This window comes from Hibiscus syriacus, unplaced genomic scaffold (genome assembly GCF_006381635.1).
Source record: "Hibiscus syriacus cultivar Baekdansim isolate YM2019G1 unplaced genomic scaffold, ASM638163v2 tig00012523_pilon, whole genome shotgun sequence".
Lineage (NCBI taxonomy): Eukaryota > Viridiplantae > Streptophyta > Magnoliopsida > Malvales > Malvaceae > Hibiscus > Hibiscus syriacus.
In genome coordinates, this window is record NW_024062285.1 from 800,660 (window position 1) to 820,095 (window position 19,436).

At 39.2% G+C, this 19,436-nt stretch overlaps 1 protein-coding gene and 1 pseudogene across 1 annotated transcript; both read right to left on the reverse strand.

Annotated features, from left to right (window-relative positions):
• Nucleotides 1-2,101: 2,101 nt before the first annotated feature.
• On the reverse strand, nucleotides 2,102-11,120 carry LOC120205622 (homeobox-leucine zipper protein ANTHOCYANINLESS 2-like). The gene is made up of 11 exons (XM_039205479.1): nucleotides 10,830-11,120; nucleotides 10,690-10,712; nucleotides 9,776-9,780; nucleotides 5,518-5,713; nucleotides 5,286-5,403; nucleotides 4,521-5,207; nucleotides 4,319-4,420; nucleotides 4,015-4,230; nucleotides 3,029-3,200; nucleotides 2,579-2,946; nucleotides 2,102-2,492 (listed from the first exon to the last, which is right to left on the reverse strand). The coding sequence occupies exons 1-11, from the start codon at nucleotides 11,022-11,024 to the stop codon at nucleotides 2,112-2,114; spliced, it is 2,463 nt and encodes an 820-aa protein (XP_039061410.1). The 5' UTR covers nucleotides 11,025-11,120; the 3' UTR covers nucleotides 2,102-2,111.
• Nucleotides 11,121-13,260: 2,140 nt separating this feature from the next.
• On the reverse strand, nucleotides 13,261-16,383 carry LOC120205627 (annotated as a pseudogene).
• Between the last annotated feature and the right edge of the window lie 3,053 nt (nucleotides 16,384-19,436).

Here is a 19,436-nt window from a genome sequence, read left to right on the forward strand (position 1 = left end):
CCTTTTAAGTATTTTTTTATGTTCAAGTGTTTATACCTGCCGACTGCCGTGCTTGTCGTTTGATTAGGTCGACAGCGATGAGTTTTACTGTTTTTAGGCATGATGGCACTCATGCCCCTAATATGGTCATCATCCATTATTTATTTAGGCCTGTAAATTTGATATTATTAAGTCAAGTTTTTCTCATGCTTACCGCATCCATCACGACAAGAATTGCTTACCGGACCACAACTCAGCCCAATGGTTAAAGATACCAAACAGGCAGAAACTGGGCCGAAATGAATGGTTCTAGACCCCGTCAGTGCAGTTTAAGAAACTATAAATTGATCGAGTAGGTTCACCCATTGCCCCAAGTTGATGCGTATCATGTTTTGAAAGGGGATATGGTGGAACCCATAAGCATGTGAAATGGAAAGTCCAAAAATGCTGCCCCTCTCATAAGTCATAAAGGCCAACTGTTATTTCTTCTTTCGAATAGACCTTGTGAAATAATTGGGTAATTTAATATCATGTGATGATTTCGTACATCATTTACCATAGGTTTCGGGTAGCATTTCATTTTCTTGACTTCTACCTCCGTCCTTGCCCGCCTTAGGTGTATACATGTAATGGTGATCTCACGCTCCCTCATCGTGTACGTGCATGCATGGGAGAATGAAGGTTTTATATCTTAAAGAGAAGAAGGGAATCCATTTTATTTCCCTCTTCAAGGAGGCTGAAACCAAACATCATTTCCAACAGGCAACAGAGATAAAAATGAGAGCGGTTAAACTATACCTGTTTTTATCGTCCGGGCCTGGAAAAAAGACAAAGCTGGGTCTGATTGGGGGTTCCTGCAATGATATTATTGCATCGAGACGAACCGCAATCATATCGACTAAAACGTCCAAACTCGTATTCCTGGGTGCTAACGTGAAAGGGTTTAACGCTTAGCCTGTTAGGCTTACACCCCACAAATTCATCACCATCAGAAAAGTTAGAGAGGCTAAAGCTGGCAAGCCAGCCAATACATACATATCCCATGATCCAGAAACGGCGTTCCTGTCAGGCCACTTTCTTTGTTTGAGAAATACCCTCCAGAAACTTGGCCCCGTTTCATTGTCTTTCTCCACGTATTCCTTGACACAAAGCCAAACCCTTTGCATTTAATGGAATAAACGCTCTCCCCCAACAGCTTCTGCTCCCGCATTTAATGCCCTCCTCTGCAACTTTCTGCCTTGCTCCCAACCTCTCATATGATATCAAACTTGCATCGGTGGCGCGTTGGTTGCACTTGCTCAAACGCCGTCAAATGTGCTATTAAAGCAAAGTTCCAAGACTTGGTTGACTTTGACTTTGGTTGTAGTTGCATTGATTTACACTTCAATGTTGGAGATGTTAACTTCCTTGCTCATAATGTCCTAAGTTTCGCTTGGACAATAGTACCACCCGCAACTACCTTGTAGAGCCATCTATTCTTCTTGTTTCTTCTATTTCGTTAAGCTTTTATGGATGCTTTCTTTTCCCTTAATAGTATCTCAAAGTGGCCATCAACACTATGTATGATTGTTATCGAGCTCTTGTGTCGTTGAGTTGAATCTGTATAATATAATACTCAATTCAGGATTCTGATATTTTTTTGAAATTTTATATACAAATTAACTTAATAGTCATTGAATTTGAACGTTAGTACAAATTTTGAGATTAATATATTAATTTAGTAAGCTTCCAAGAGCCAAAAACCCTAATGAAAGTGACAACTCAATTCAGGTATGTTCCATGACATTATGGGTAGGACAGGACCATGAAATCGAAAAAACTAAACCCCAAACCTGGAAAACAGATTCGATTAAGCCATCTCGAAGGGTCGACCCGAGTCAATACCCGAACCACCTCCCTTCCCTCGAGCTATCCACATGATTAAGCCGATCATCACCACGTGCGGTTCGCTCTTGACTCGACACCCCCCGAACTCACTGAGTTGCACACTTAGATAACTAAATACGCAAGAGACTTGCATGCATGTAGGAACTCAACAAAATGAAAAGGAAAAAAGGGCTTGGTAAGAAAATGAAAAAAAAATCTAGTACAAAAACTGCCCTCGGGTCAGAATCACGTGAGATTTTACCCCTTCAGCTTTCGCACTGAAGGGCAGCTTTGATCTTCTGGACGGTGCACGAAATCAGATTATTGACCGTCTCCACCGAATCTACCGTCAGCTTTTCCGTAGGTAAACTGTTGACCAATATTTGAAACGCCACCGTGAGTAGGGATCCACCCACTCTCGGCGATCCTTCATTGCCACCGCCGTTAGAGATGGTCCCAGGAGAGCCCGGACCGTCCGGGAAGATGGCGAAACCCGAAGGTAGGAGTGCCACGTAAGCAGAATCACCACCGTTCATAACTACGTGCATGGCTGGAATGTCAACAGGCGCGTACACCACAAGCGACCCGGCCGCGTCTATGCATGTCTCCTGCAGTATCAGCATGCTGTTCTGGTTCTCGTTCATGGCCTGCAACCAAGGGGTGAAAAAAGGTTAAAACTTAAAAGAGTCCTAGGGTTCGACATTTTAAAGCTTGAGGACGAGATTATATTTACACTGGCACGGAGGAGAGAGACGCAGTTGCCATGGTCTTGGCCTTTAGCAATGTGGGCCATTTCTTGCATAGGTCCACCGTTGGACAATATGTCCCACTCGCTCCTCAAACGTTCATCACGTAGAAAATCGAACAGTCTTTGAGGTGACACAGGCAACCAAACCGATGTGGCAGCGCTCAACACGATGCCAGACGGCTCGCCGGGATCGTCGACGCTCTTCCGAGTCATAACCCTAACATCTTCATCCACGTTCCCGGCATTCAGCTTGTTCCATTTGTGAACCGTCGAGGCACAAACTCCGGCACAGAAGTTATCGGTCATGCGCTGAGCTAGCTTTAACATGCTTCGCTTCCCACTTGCAGTTATAGCTACAAAAACGAAAAAAATAACAATCATGCTAGTACATTGTACTACAGTGCAGTTAAATAGCAGTCTTCATATGTTAATTACCAGTGTGATTTATAGTAGGAACAGTGGACATAAGTATAGCAAGGCCTTCGCATTGCCTTTGAAGGGTGGCCACCCACCGTTTTGCACCGAAAGCCATGCCGGAGCTCAATAATAGGCGATAGAGTTGGTGAACTTCAGTCTTGTCATATTGAGCATGTTCAACCCATGTCACCTGCAGTTTTTTCAGAAAATAATTAAAACAATTTGTTCAAGGTTACAACCTGAGATTTGAGTGAATTTGATTAGTCCAAAAAAAAATACGAGGCAAAAATTATTGAAAAATGGCTGAAATATTGGGCTTAATGGAAGTATTAGTTTGAGTGCGGTGTGACATCGAAATTTGTACTAATGTCGCCTCACAATCACAGATACTCAAATACAAACAAAAGAGTTTGACTAAAGGGTCTTTCTCTACGAGTTAGGAAAACGAAAACTAACAAAACAAAACATCAGCCGGAGCAGGAAACCTGGTCCACACGCGGTTACATGCATGTCTTAAATTGAGCCAGCATCAAAGAATACAATATTCTATTCAATGTGAAACTCAGGATTACAATGCATTTTGTGGATATATATTTATGAAATTGATGTCTTCAAGCCTAAAAAACCAGCTAAAATTGTAGTAGCAGAGGCTTCCATTGACATAAAAAAAAAAAACAATGGGATAGCAGCATCGTTCTGCGGTGTTGCAGTGGGATTATTTTATTGTGATGAAGAAAACCCAGATGTTGAAACTTGAAATTTATACAATATTTTGACATTAGAACCATCGAAATCAATAAATTAAGACACTAGGAAGGTTCAGATTCTTCAGAGAGGTTAGTTTAATGAATTGAATTGGAAGCAAACCAGGAAATGACAGTGTGGGGCTTGCACTGAGTAATCACTAGAAAAAAACAAAGTTCCTCTTGAAGGTTGGAGTTGGGAATGCAAATGTCTATCAATGGACATATCTTGAACATATATTTGGTAATAAAAGAGGGTACCTTGGAGTATCCATTGGGCATATCTTGGACAACACAGCCAGAAGGAAGCCTCCTACAGTTAACAAAAGTGGGTGCACCTGAAGTACTTTCTCGGATGCTATCGATGGACACATCCACCACTGCCCAGACCCCTTCTGCATGTTGCTTGCAGAACCTTAAGAAACTAACCTCGCGCACTGGAACCAAAGGAGAGAGGACTTGGAGCTCAGCCTGCATCTGGAACCATAATTGAAATATGGAGAACTATTTATCACAACACTTGTGATATGGGCATTTAACTTTTGCAACAAACTAACTTATATACCAGTTGAATTAAACCATTTCTGGTTCCTCCCATGCCATTGGATATCACGTCAGTAGTTGATGTTCTAGCAATCAAACAAGGAAACATCTCCGCCCAACGATTCTATGGAGCAAAAGAGGGAAAATGCTTAGAAAATGAGTTCGAAACCCTTAAATTCAAGTGAAAACTGGTTCATTAATGGAATGATATGTAGTTGGCTAACCGAGTCCATCAAAGTTTCCACTAGGGCCAAACTGTTGATGATCACCATACCGGTCTCTCTAGAAGCCTCACTCTCAAAGCCGGTTGGTTTCAAGCCGATGCAAGGAGTGAATATTCTCAAGTACTCATCATGGTTTAACATTTCTCTTCCATCTTCCAAGCTCCTAATCCAAAGTGGTTCATCAGTTTGATCCATCTTAATCAGTTCATCCATGGCGGCCAAAGCGAGTTCCAAAAACATCGATCTTTCCACCGATCTATCGAGTCCAGTGACTCCGGATGCTGGTCTGTTAGTAGTAGTAGCCACTGGCGGCAAAGAATTCGTAACCCCACCTCCAAAATATGGCCCCAAAGGCCACGTCGTAGCGGCCAAGGAAACGGTGCTTAGACCGCCAAATCCATTGGTACCAACACCAAGCTCCAAACTTGAGATCGGCATTGGAGGTGTTGAAATTGGACGCCCTAAAAACTTGCCAGCGAGTGCACAAACTCGATCTAATTCATCTTTTAAGCGAGCGTTCTCAATCCTAAGATGCTGCTCTTCAAGTGATATATCACCAACAATAGCCGGACCCCCACAGTTGGAACATATTGGATTCCCCATAGCATCCCTAATAGACGTGTTCTCAGCTCGAAGCTTGTCGTTCTCTTGTCTCAGTGAAGAGTTCTCGTGGCGTTCTAATTGAGTCTGAAAAATTATCAAATTTCAACATTTAAAAGTAACCCAAAAAGATTTAAAACAACAATAGTTGGTTCCTGCGTATACCTTCATTTGAGTCCGGCGATTTTGAAACCAGAACTTGACCTGCCTGGTTTCTAGGCAAAGCCTTTTGCTAAGCTCCAATCTCTGTTTTTCATCGGGATGAGGGCACTCCTTAAAGAGACTAAACCAAAAAAGAAAAAGAAAAAATGGAAAGAACCAAAATGGTTAAGGCAATGTTCCATAGGAGGAGAGAAGAAATATTGAAGCTTCTGAAAAAAGGAACATGAAATCATACGCTTCGAGCTCTTGGATTTGCTGAGGAGTGTGTCGGTGGTATCTCTTCTTCCTCGGAGGTTTGTCGGCGGCGGCATCTTGATCATCACCAGAAACACTATCGATGTTATCACTACCAGATCTGATCTCATGTTCATCTTCTCTGCTTCTTCTCCCAATACTTGCCTCAAAATTCTCACCCAGTCTAGTTTCATCTCCTAAGTGCTTATTGTTGGATCATAAACTTGATCCATTATGGGAGCCTAAACCCAAACCCAAACTAAATTGATGTCATTACTTACATCATTTAATTAAAGATGTCATTGCTTACATCATTTAATTAATGATGTCATTGCTTACATCAATTTAGTTAGGTGAGAGTTAGATATTTGTTGAATTTGTAATGGTTTAAATTAGTTTATTTGTGTGGTGAAGGATTGTTCTTGAGTAGTATAAATACCCCTTCTCATTTTAGTTTTAAGCATCAAGAAAAATTAAGAGCTTCTAAGTGAGTGAAGAAGCAAAGTCTTATAAGAGTGAGTTGTAGTTCTTGTTTTTGAGTGAGAGTACTCTTGTAATATTTGTTTGAGTTTCAATAAAAGTTGTTTGTGTGAGTGTTTTATTTCCAACAAAGTGGCATCAGAGAGAGTTGGAAAGATCGAAGGTCTCGACGAGAGGAATACGACGCCGCCAGAATTTTCTCAATCTGAGTTCTGACGCACCGCCACGCACCGCCGGAAGACAAAATCCGATTATATTGAGAGATATGGCAAATGGTATGGCACCATTCCAAGTTCCGACACTCAACAACAACAACTACGACAATTGGAGTATCAAAATGAAGGCACTTCTTGGATCACAAGATGTGTGGGATATCATAGAGAAAGGCTATAACGAGCCTGCGGATGATGATGTTTTTGCTACTCTTACACCAGATCAAAAGACAACTTTGAAGGATTCAAGAAAGAGAGACAAGAAGGCTCTCTACCTCATCTATCAAGCATTAGATGATGATGGTTTTGAAAAGATTTCAAGTGCAAGCTCTAGCAAGGAAGCGTGGGAGAAGCTGCAAACCTCTTACAAAGGATCCGAGCAAGTGAAGAAGGTTCGTCTCCAAACATTAAGAGGTGAATTTGAATCCTTAAACATGAAAGCATCTGAGTCTATTTCAGATTATTTCTCAAGAGTAGTAGCTGTTTCTAATCAATTAAAAAGAAATGGTGAAAAGTTAGACGATGTGAGGATAATAGAGAAGATACTCCGTTCGTTGGATCCCAAATTTGAGCACATCGTCGTGACGATTGAAGAAACTAAAGACTTGGAAGAAATGAAGATCGAACAGCTCCAAGGATCATTGCAAGCATACGAAGAGAAGCATAAAAAGAAGCATGAGTTTACTGAGCAACTCCTCAAGCTGCAACTCAAGGATATGCATGAGAGCCAACGCAATGATAGAAACCAACGTGGCCAAGGCAGAGGTAGAGGCCATGGACGAGGAGAAAGCTCAACACGAGGCCGTGGAAGAATTAATCCAAACTCAAAGTATGACAAATCTCAAATTCGATGTTATAATTGTCAAAAATTTGGGCATTATGCTTCAGAATGTAGAGCTCCCAACAACAAAATTGAGGAGAAGGCCAATTACGTGGAGGAAAAGACAGATGGCAAAGAAACTCTTCTTCTAGCACGAAAGGAAACTGATGGTGGCCAAGCAAATTCCTGGTATCTTGACAGTGGTGCAAGCAATCACATGTGTGGAAGGAAAGACATGTTTGTGGAGCTAGACGAGTCAGTAAGTGGAAATGTTTCGTTTGGAGATGATTCCACAATAGCAGTGAAAGGGAGAGGTAACATTCTTATCCGTTTGAAAGATGGGAGACATCAATTTATTTCAAATGTCTACTATGTGCCCAATATGAAAAGTAACATTTTAAGTTTAGGGCAACTGGTAGAGAAAGGTTATGATATTCATATGAATAATTATAATCTTTCTATAAAAGATGATAAGAATAACTTCATTGCTAAAGTGCCGATGTCAAAGAATAGAATGTTCTTGATCAACATACAAATGATGTTGCAAAGTGCCTGAAAGCTTGCTACAAAGATGCATCATGGCTTTGGCATCTTCGATTTGGGCATCTCAATTTTGGAGGTCTAGAGCTATTATCTAAGAAGGAGATGGTGAAAGGACTACCTCACATCAACCATCCTGACCAGCTCTGTGAAGGGTGTCTAGTCGGGAAACAATTCAGGAAAAGCTTTCCAAAGGAGTCAGAGACAAGAGCTAAGAAGCCACTTGAGCTCATCCATACCGATGTGTGTGGACCGATCAAGCCAAGCTCTCTCGGTAACAATAACTATTTTCTTCTCTTCATTGATGATTTTTCAAGAAAAACCTGGGTATATTCTTGAAACAGAAGTCAGAAGTTTTTGAAGTCTTCAAGAAGTTCAAAGCAGCAGTGGAGAGAGAAAGCGGTAGAAAGATCAAAGCCATGAGATCCGATCGAGGTGGAGAATTTACTTCCAGGGAGTTTCAAGAGTTCTGTGAAGCAAATGGAATTCGTCGACCAATGACAGTTCCTAGATCCCCCCAGCAAAATGGTGTGGCAGAAAGAAAGAATAGAACAATCCTCGACATGGCACGAAGCATGCTCAAAAGCAAGAAACTACCCAAAGAATTTTGGGCGGAAGCAGTATCGTGTGCAGTCTACTTGTCAAATCGATCTCCAACAAGAAGTGTATGGGGAAAGACACCGCAAGAGGCATGGAGTGGAAGAAAGCCTGGCATTTCCCACTTGAGAACCTTTGGAAGTATAGCCCATGTTCACGTACCAGACGAGAGAAGAACGAAGCTTGATGATAAAAAGCGAGAGTTTTATCTTCATCGGCTATGATGCTAATTCGAAGGGCTACAAGTTGTACAATCCAGACAATAAGAAGTTTGTGATTAGTCGAGATGTGGTCTTCAACGAAGAAGGAGAATGGGATTTTAACTCTCATACAGATGACTTCAATTTCTTTCCTCAGTTTGAAGAAGATGAGCAGACAATGAGGGAGCAACTAGATGAATCTCAACAAGAGCTTGCAACTCCACCCACTTCACCAACATCAACCACTCAAGGAGACTCATCACCTTCATCATCGTCAAGTGGGAGTCAAAGTGAAAGAGTTGTGCAACGCACAAGAAGCCTTAGAGATCTCTATGAGGTAACTGAACGACAAGATAATCTTACATTATTTTGTCTGTTTGCCGATTGTGAACCAGTGAGCTTTCAAGAAGCGGTACAAGAAAAGAAATGGAGAGATGCGATGGACGAAGAAATCAAGGCCATCGAGAAGAATGACACATGGGAACTTACCTCACTTCCCAAGGGACATAAGGCGATAGGTGTCAAATGGGTGTACAAAACAAAGCAAAACGCCAAAGGAGAGATTGAAAGGCACAAGGCGAGGCTAGTTGCTAAAGGCTATAGTCAAAAGGCTGGAATTGACTATGATGAGGTATTTGCTCCTGTTGCTCGATTGGAGACTATCAGACTAATCATTTCTTTAGCAGCTCAAAACAAGTGGAAGATACAACAGATGGATGTAAAGTCCGCCTTCCTAAATGGAGTTCTTGAAGAGGAACTTTACATTCAGCAACCATCAGGCTATGAAGTCAAAGGGCATGAAGACAAGGTGTTGAAGTTGAAGAAGGCTCTTTACGGGCTAAAACAAGCACCAAGGGCATGGAATAGCCGAATCGACAAGTACTTCCAAGAGAATGGCTTCAACAAATGTCCCTACGAGCATGCTCTATATATCAAGATCAAAGATGAAGATATTTTGATCGTGTGCCTCTACGTGGACGATTTGATCTTCACTGGAAGCAACCCAAGCATGTTTAATGAATTCAAGGATGTGATGATGAAAGAATTCGAGATGACAGACATGGGGTTCATGGCGTACTACCTTGGCATTGAAGTTAAGCAACAAAATGATGGAATTTTCATTTCACAGGAAAGCTATGCAAAGGAGATACTGAAGAAGTTCAAGATGGAGAACTGTAAGCCAATAAGCACACCGGCAGAATACGGGATCAAGATGACCAAACATGAAGAAGGCGAAAGTGTAGATCCAACATTCTTCAAAGTTTGGTAGGAAGTCTACGCTATCTAACTTGCACGAGACCCGATATTCTTCACGCAGTTGGATTGGTTAGTCGCTACATGGAATCCCCAACAACCACCCATTTTAAAGCTGCAAAGAGAATTCTTCGCTATCTGAAAGGTACAATTGACTTTGGCTTGTTCTATTCAGTTTCTAATGATTACAAGCTTGTTGGATATAGCGACAGTGATTGGGGTGGAGACATAGATAATCGAAGGAGTACTACTGGATTCGTATTTTTCATGGGAGATATTGCATTCACATGGATGTCAAAGAAACAACCGATTGTCACATTGTCCACTTGTGAAGCGGAATATGTTGCTACCTCATGTGTTTGTCATGCAATTTGGCTTAGAAATCTATTGAAGGAGATTGGTTTGATACAAGAAGAGCCTACCAAGGTTTGTGTCGACAACAAGTCAGCCATTGCCTTAGCGAAGAATCCAGTATTCCATGATCGAAGCAAGCACATTGATATTCGCTATCACTATATAAGGGAGTGTGTTGCAAGAAAAGATGTGGAAGTTGATTATGTGAAGTCACAAGATCAAGTTGCTGATATTTTTACCAAGCCACTGACCAGCGAAGACTTCTTAAGATTAAGGAACCTACTAGGGGTCACGAGATCAAGTTTAAGGGAGGGTGTTGGATCATAAACTTGATCCATTATGGGAGCCTAAACCCAAACCCAAACTAAATTGATGTCATTACTTACATCATTTAATTAAAGATGTCATTGCTTACATCATTTAATTAATGATGTCATTGCTTACATCAATTTAGTTAGGTGAGAGTTAGATATTTGTTGAATTTGTAATGGTTTAAATTAGTTTATTTGTGTGGTGAAGGATTGTTCTTGAGTAGTATAAATACCCCTTCTCATTTTAGTTTTAAGCATCAAGAAAAATTAAGAGCTTCTAAGTGAGTGAAGAAGCAAAGTCTTATAAGAGTGAGTTGTAGTTCTTGTTTTTGAGTGAGAGTACTCTTGTAATATTTGTTTGAGTTTCAATAAAAGTTGTTTGTGTGAGTGTTTTATTTCCAACACTTATCACCCATATTAGGTTGTTGCTGCAAAACAGACGATAGGAAAACAAAACAACCCAGATCAGTTTCTTTTAACGACAAAAGCCAGCAACAGTTCCAAAAACAAAACATCAGAGAAGAGTGTTCATGTTTTATGATTACAAGAGCAAGAGAGAGGCCTGGGGAATTGAACATGTTCTTAGGAAGCGAAGGGGAGACAAGGTGAGTAGACTGAGCTAAAGCACCAGTGGGTATGCCGTGGTTGTTGTTGCTATAAGGGATGTCTGCAACTATTCTTGCACCCACAAGGCCTTCTTTAGTACCAGAACTGTAATCAATAAATCCCCCAAAACTCATCAAAGAAGGCTCCTTTGTAATGCAACCTTTTGCTTGTTTTTCTGGAAATATCAAGCACTAGCTTTGATTCAGGTCCTTTTCTTTTTTTCTTTTCTCTACAAATTTACAAGCACTGCCTTTACACTTACTCCGCCATTGAAACCCAAATTTGCAGATAAACATATATACATAATAAAAAAAACAAAGAGAGAGGATAGAGGAGACAAAAGGATGAACAAACTCCAAATGTTTCCAACTCCCTCTCTAAAAAAGAAGTGAGTTTGAATGGAGAGAAAGAAAGAGAAAGAAGGCAAGCAAAACTCTATTTGTGCTTGTTTATTGCTGCTTAGCTCTTCGTTCTCAACCCCCCCCCCCCTTCTCTGCCTATCTCTCTTCAACAGAAAATAACCCCTTTTCCCTTAGTTTTTAAGGTATGGGAAAGTAAGGAAGAAAGCTTTAAAAATCAGTTGGGTGGAGCGTTTCAAAGAAGATAGTAAATGCGAACCCTAATTTTGGCAAGGAGTCTACTATATTTCGCTCGTTCTCTGCATGCTTCACACTCTTACTACTAGTCTAAAAGGTTAAGATTTAAAAACAACAAAAAGTTCCGGAAAAAAAAAATCCTTTTTTGGGAAAAATGCTGAAGATAACACGTAATATGTGGACTCTACGAAGCCTTACATAGAGATACCAACGAGAGAGGGTCAGTTGACTCATCTTCTCTTCAAGAGTCTGTTACTGACAGTGAAAATATATAATGTACTCCCTGTTTTTTTTTTGTCATTTTAACCTGATTTTGGGACAGGGTAAGTTTAAAGACACAAACAAACCAAAGAGAGAGGTCTCAACCCAATTTCTTACATCGATATTGATAGGACAGAGTTTCAGATTTGCTGCCCCCTTTTCTTCTCTCTATCCCTAAAAATTTCAATACATTGGGATCTGTAAAAACACCAAAGTTATGGACAAATTACGTTCTTTTCCTTCTTTTTTGTCTTCCTTCCATTGCCTTTTGTAATATAAAACTGAGATAGTGAACAATATATTGATATGTGATTTGTAACCCATAGGATTCGAACTCAGCTTTGGGAATGATGAAGCCTTCCGACCATCATCATAATGCACCAGATTTGTTAATTCCTCACTGCAATTAATTTGTTAATCATTTAAGACATGGAAAAAATAAAAAATTTCCATTTTAAAAATAAATTCAATGCTTGCACTTTTTTCATGGGTTAGTATAGAAATTAGAAAGGACATGCATGCCATGTTTTGCCGACCCAAGGCAATACTTGACCATGACTGGGGAACACACCACTCTAGGACTCGCAATTTTATGCTCGACAATCCATCTTTTGCTTCTTCTTTTTCACCTAAACTACTGTGATAATCTCTGTACTCTACATTCAGACCACAGCTTGTTTCGTGTTTTGGCTTTTCGAATTTCACCTCTCTTTCTTGCAAGTACTGTCGGAGTAGGTAATGATCTAGAAGACACTAGTAAAAAACTAGCTGCCATTGATGAATTCGAAGAACTAACTTTATACGGAAGTACTCTGAAGTCAATTTATTCCATTTATAAATTAAAATTTGAATCTTAAATTTTGTTCAAGGCATTGAATCTGAGCTAACATGTTGATCCAATTTTTTTTAAAGAGTTAGTGCAAGGCCTACTCCACCAACCCACCTAGGCACCTACCCTCCACCCTGTCGTCTTTTCTTCTGCAGTTGCAGTAATGGCTTCTCCTAGTGCCTATCCCCATGCAGCTAACATTAAAGATGCGTTTGATCTTTTTTTTTTTTCAGAAACACATAAGAATAATGAAAAGCAATGCATTGCCCCGTTCCTATACTTACTGCTACAAAAATGTTGCAGGTACAACTTGATGATGACAGGCTTGGTTGTCTTTTTATGGCAATGGCATGGCAGCTCAGCTTTGTATGAAAATCTTTGTTATACCTGCTCAACAGAATAAGCTTTAAACCCGAAGAAATCCAGCCCTACATATGACGGGCTGATCCGAATTCTAGGGATTCCCCTTTTATTTCAACCAAAACACACTCTAAACCACTACAAACATAGAAAGCAATAACACTCTTCAGGGTTTCTAGAATTACAAAGCCTTGCTTAAACAAGATTATGCATTCAGATTGTATTGGTAAGCGTTATGGTAGTTATTTAAAATAAAATAACTGGTACCATGAGCTGAAATTTTTAAAAATATGTAAAGAAAAACTGATAATTGAAAGCTCGAGAGAAAAAAATAAGAATATATACAAAACAATGTAGCATGAGGTCCATTAAACGCACTCGTCAACACTATGAATCCAATCCTCCTTTTCACATCAGGAAGCAAGGCCAATCCTTATTACGAAATTCTATTCATGGTTCAGACTTTCCTGGAAACATTAAGATTGCATTCATGCTTGAGAAGATTTGCCCTCAGCAGCATCGCCCTAACATCCTGATCAAATTCATTGCCAGTTTGCAAAACTCGCTGGAAAGTTTTATTTCTCTGATCAGCATGCCGTCCGTGCATGAAGAATTTTATTATGCGAGTCGATCCGAGCCTGTAGAAACATTATAATCTTCGTTAAAAAATTATACCTTTTGTGTCTGTTTTTGTTGCATGGGTCTACATTTGAAATGTTTTAGCTTTGCCTCAACGAATTAAGCACATTAACAAGGACTGAATCTACCCCTTCCTATTACACAATTTTATATATCCTATTCAAAAGGTGAATAACCATTTTCAGTCTAAATATGAAATTTGTACTCGTTGACCGCTGAAGAGATGCAGAGTTAATAAACAAATCAATTGGGTCTAATATTTGAAAGTCTGCATACATGTGTACCCATGCACTTTTAAAACTTACGTAAGCAACATACTAGTGCCACAAATACCTGTGTCTGGTTGTCAGTAATCAAAGCTTCTAGTTCTTTCTCTAGCCTTGCAACACTTGTTTTTGAAGGCATCGGCCATCATTCGCATATCAACAGAAACAAATGGAAGGGTATACTGGATGAGGGCTTCGTTGCAGACTTAATCATATAGGGTATCAACATGGTCATATAAATGGATGTCAAGCATCAGGTTTGGTTTGAGGTTTCCAAGATATTCCAAGCAAGAAGCATAATGGGTGCAATAAGAAAAAGAAGAATTACAATCTAAACCACCAGACAACAATAAGTGCTTCTCATCCGTTAAAGAGTAATAAAAATAACGACTTGATCAAGACCCCGAGTAATCAAGTACATATTATGTTATTTATCATAGTTATCATCAGTTAGAGTAAAAATAAATAAGTGCTTCTCATTAGTCACTAAAGTAATCAAGTACATATAACGTTATTTATCATAGTTATTACCCACAAGAATGGCAGCAGAAAGCACACTTACCATCTCGTCTCCTAATAAAATTTCCTCTTATTCTTTCGCCTCAAGTAATAAGCCAGAACAAAAACCAAATAAGTTCTACAAGATTCTTTAATGTCCAATTTTTTTTTTTCATTTACACCAATACAGAGAGACTAAAACATGAAGATGAAATACCTCGAGTAAAAATCATTAATAAGCTCCCTTACTTCAGGTACCAACTCCAACAATCACGGAAATTGGTATTGTCTATAACTATGTTCTGAAAAGTAAAAGCAATCAAATTACTAAGAAATCTATTAAATGACCATAAGACATGAATGAAAAATAAAGGAGGGTTGGGGAAAGTAGAGACAGAATAGATGCCTTTAGTTCAGTTCGATCAAAGCTTGCAAGTGCACAAAGCCCACCATATGTAGCGACATCTTGAGGAGCAATAACCTCACTGTATGAATCCCCCAATTCTGGACCCACTTCCAAAAACTGCATTCGCAGAAAAGAATTCCCACAATGAAATGATAGTTGGTCAAAATAGAAGCTAGTCTCAGAACCCCAGTCACAATATCAAAAGTACAGCAATTATCAATGCGAGCTGACCAATCAAAGAAACCCTCAACATTATAAAGCTTTCAGAAATTTTCAAATTAATTAGACCCTCAAGGCACATAACCAACGGCTTTACCATCAAAAGAATACTATTATACTGGTTTTCTCATATCAGCCTAGCCAAGTGTCAAAAGTTCTCCACCATAATCTAGACAATAATGCAAACTAAAAGAGGATTTCAGGCTTCCTTCTAGAATGCAGTGTGCTGTGTGCTGCCTAGTAGATTGTTTGAATTTGGTCCATAAAAACTTACAAGGCTCAAGCTCACGTCATGTTAATTTTGAGTTTATAGTACAAAATAAATTTTGAAATAAAATACCTCACTAGACAAGGAGTGGGTAAAGGATGAAAAATGGAATGGTTAATGGTATCAATTATACAATGTGAATAAGCACCCATTTTCAGAGATACATGCCTATGCAAAAGCCAAATGAATCATATATGCTACTATTCTCTTCTCTTCTACATATTTTGGGCATATGAACTTCAATACGCCTGGCCAATAAAAGACAGCATATGATATCAACCAATGACAAGGAGAAAAACATGAGTTGACAAACCTTACGAGCAGCAAGCTTGTACTTCTTAGCTTCCAAATGAGCCAACCCGGCAGCACAACATAGCTTAGCAACAGTGGAGGGTTCAAGTGCCTCGGGTGTTTGCTCAGCTTTACAAACGTAGCTAGTCACATTACCAAATTGACCCATCTTAATGCTCACAAGAATTGCACTCAAACACATCTGAATAATATGCTTTGACGTAGTGCAATAATCACGAGTCCGAACATAGCTTTTAAAAGCATCCCCCAATGCTCCGTGAGCATAGCAAAAGTCTCCAAAATCATTGTATCCCATTCTTATACTTGCTTTAATTAAATTCGACCGAAAAGTTAAAAATAAAGAACAAAGTTACCATACATAAACAATTTAAAACGGGAAAAGAATAGTTGAGTAGAACAAATTGAATTACCCTATAAGCATTGAGTTCGCTTTCGAGCTTTTCTTTCATCTGCTCGGCTTTTCGATCAAGCAGCATCCATTTCATAGTTGGGACCCAATCGACCTTCGATCTCCTGAACCACTTCACGGAAAAGCTGCGTGTTCCCCCCCCCTTTTGATTTCGTCATACGCCATCCTTAATGCTTCCAATTGCATCGTGGGATTGTCGCAGTGGCTGGCGATGAACATGGGCGCTTGATCTTGGTCCGACCCGTGTAAAGCCCAGCATACGCCTCGATGTCAAGTGGCTCGGCGCTTATAATTTGCCGATTCTTCCGTGTCGTTGTGGAAGACAACGGAGCTTCGTCAACGCTGCGGGTTCCGTTTGCTTCTGTTATGTGCGTGGAGGAAAAGGGGGAAATGTTAGGATTCCTGTTGAGAAGCTAGGGGTTAATCGTGGTAAATTTTGGGTGAAATGAGATATTTCCTCGAACAGAAGACTCGAATGGTTATTTGGAGCAGAGGACCCAAATGGTGATACCCACAAAGGATGGGTTGGAAATGAAGAATAGTGGCCCAACAAGCCACCAATTTTGATCTGTTGAAGAGGAGCCAAGCACGTGAACCACAATTAGTTATGAAATGTCAATTGTATAAAATAAGTTGTTAGATTTTTTGTACTGAGGAATATAATGAGAAAATGTAATCGAAAGATCTATTCTGGTAATTTTAATGAAAAAAAATCATCTTTTTATCTTAAATCTAATCTTCTAAATTTCTTTAAATACCTAAATTCTTTCTTGAATTCTTTAAGGTTTATAACAATTGGTAATCAGAGCTAAGCAAAGATCAAACGTCAAGCTGGGTAAGCAGAGGAAAATACAAAATATGGGTGATAAAGGGGAAACAACAACCATATCAAGCAGTAATGAGGAGACTGGGAATGAAGTTCGGGTTCCTAGAGGGTGGGAAGAACAAAAAGAAGAATGGGAAAAAAGAATGAAGATGTTGGAGAGCAGGATGGATGAGACCCAAGGATATTTGCAGAAGATATTGAGCTGTGTGTCTAAGGTGAGTGAAGAACCTGAGCAGAATACTCCTGAAAAGAATGACCAGGTAATTGCTGCATCTTTACCTAAATCTGAAGGAAAAAGGCCTACACAAGTGACAATGATAAATGAGCATGAGAAATATTCCTTTTATCCTGAAGGTTTGGGAGTATTAGCTCCTAAACCAGAAGGCTACAAATCATCTAATTCCCTAACACAAAATCAGAAATTGAACTTAGGAGGGAATAATCATCAATCTGGAAGTACTTCACTTTCTAAAGATCCTTACTTGTATGAGAAAAGTGTACCAAGTCAGTCCTTTACCCTAAGACCTAAGATAAAATTATAGATGTTTGATGGTGATAACCCAAGGAGTTGGGTCAAAAAATGCCAAAAGTATTTTACTATTTTTGCAATTCCTGAGGAACAAAAAATGGAAATAGCAACAATGTATCTGACAGATAAGGCTGAAAATTGGTATGATGGGTATATTATGCAGAAAGGTCAAGTAAGTTGGCAGGAATTTATGGAGGATGTATGTAGCAGGTTCTGTGACAAGAACTACATTAATGTAATTAAGGAATTTAGTAAGCTTTTGCAGAAATCCACAGTGGAGAATTATCAAGAGAAGTTTGAGGAGCTTAAGCCATTTATGCTACAACACAATTCTTATATGGGAGAAGAATATTTTGTATATATGTTTTTGAGTGGATTGAATGAGGAAATTAAGCATTGAGTGAGGATGCATGAAACTAAAAGTCTGGATGAAGCTTACAGAAAGACAAGGTTATATGAATTGGCATTGGAAATTGAAGGGAAGAAAAAGATGTCAGTGCTCAAGAATAATTATCAATGTACACATCTTCAATCACAAAAGTTTGTAGGTGCATCAAATATTCAGAAGACTTCAGCAATCAATTCTCCAAATAAACAGACTTTGATATAGTATAGAAGAGGAAATAATTTATGTTTTAAGTGTGGAGAAAAATTCACTCCTGGTCATCAATGTAAACTGAAACATCTTAATATGATGGAGGAGGAAGACAATATAGAGGGAGATGAGGAAGGAGACAAAGAGGAAGAAACTGATGATAAAGAACAAGGGGCTTTGGAGATTTCTATTAATGCTCTCACCGGCAGTGTGGGACATAATACCCTAATACTTCAGGGAGTTATTAAAGGAAAATCATTGAATATTTTGGTGGATAGTGAAAGCACACACAATTTCATCACTCCTAGATGGGCAAAGGAAGGAGCGGAAGTGGAACAAACTCATCCTCTAGCTATTACAGTTGCTAATGGAGAAAAATTATTCAGTACTGCCAAGAGTAACAAGCTGAGTTGGAAAATGCAAGGAAATACATTTGAGTATGATTTTAGAGTTCTGAATATGGGGGGAAGTGATATGGTGTTATGAGTGGATTAGATGAGTCAGTATAATCCAATTCTTATGGATTTTAAAGAGATGACTATGACCTTTAAGGTGGGAGAAAAGGAGATTAAATTGGAAGGAAAACAAAAAGGTTATTATATGAAATTGATTTCGGAGTCTAAGCTGAAACAGATTACTGTTAAAGAACCAGAAGTAATAGGAGAAGCCTATTTCCTGAGCATGGAGGTAGTTGAATCCAAATTTTCAGAAGAATTACAAATTTTACTAGAGGAGTATCAAGATGTTTTTAAAGAACCAAAGAAAATGCCTCCTATTAGAAGTCATGATCATGCAGTGATTCTTAAGGAAGGAACTCAACCAGTAAATCTTAGACCCTACAGATTTCCACACCCACAGAAAGCAGAAATTGAAAAACAGATTAAAGAGATGTTGTCTGCTTCAATTATTCAGACCAGTAAGAGTCATTTTGCTTCACCCTGTTTATTGGTAAAGAAGAAGGATGTAACATGGAGAATGTGTGTGGACTATAGACAACTAAATGCTGTGACAGTTAAGAACAAATTTCTAATTCCAATAGTAGAAGACTTGTTGGATGAATTGACAGAGGCTTCCTATTTTTCTAAAATAGACATGAGATCAGGATATTGGCAGATAAGAGTTAAAGAAGAGGACATTCCCAAAACAACATTTAGAACACACCATGGACATTATGAGTTCAAGGTAATGCCCTTTGGGTTAACCAATGCACTTGACACTTTTCAAGCACTAATGAATGACTTATTTGGTCTATATTTGAGGAAGTTTGTGTTAGTATTTTTTGATGACATTTTGGTGTACAGTCCTAATCTCTTAGCTCATAAGCAATATTTGAAGGTGGTCTTGGAAATCTTGAGAAAAAATCAATTATATGCAAAAAGAAGCAAATATTTCTTTGGACAGAACAAGGTGGAGTATTTGGGGTATGTAATAACAGCAGAAGGAATTTCCACTGACCCTACCAAGGTGGAGGCCATGCAAAAATGGCCAGTTCTAAAGAATCTTAAGTCTTTGAGAGGCTTCCTAGGACTTACA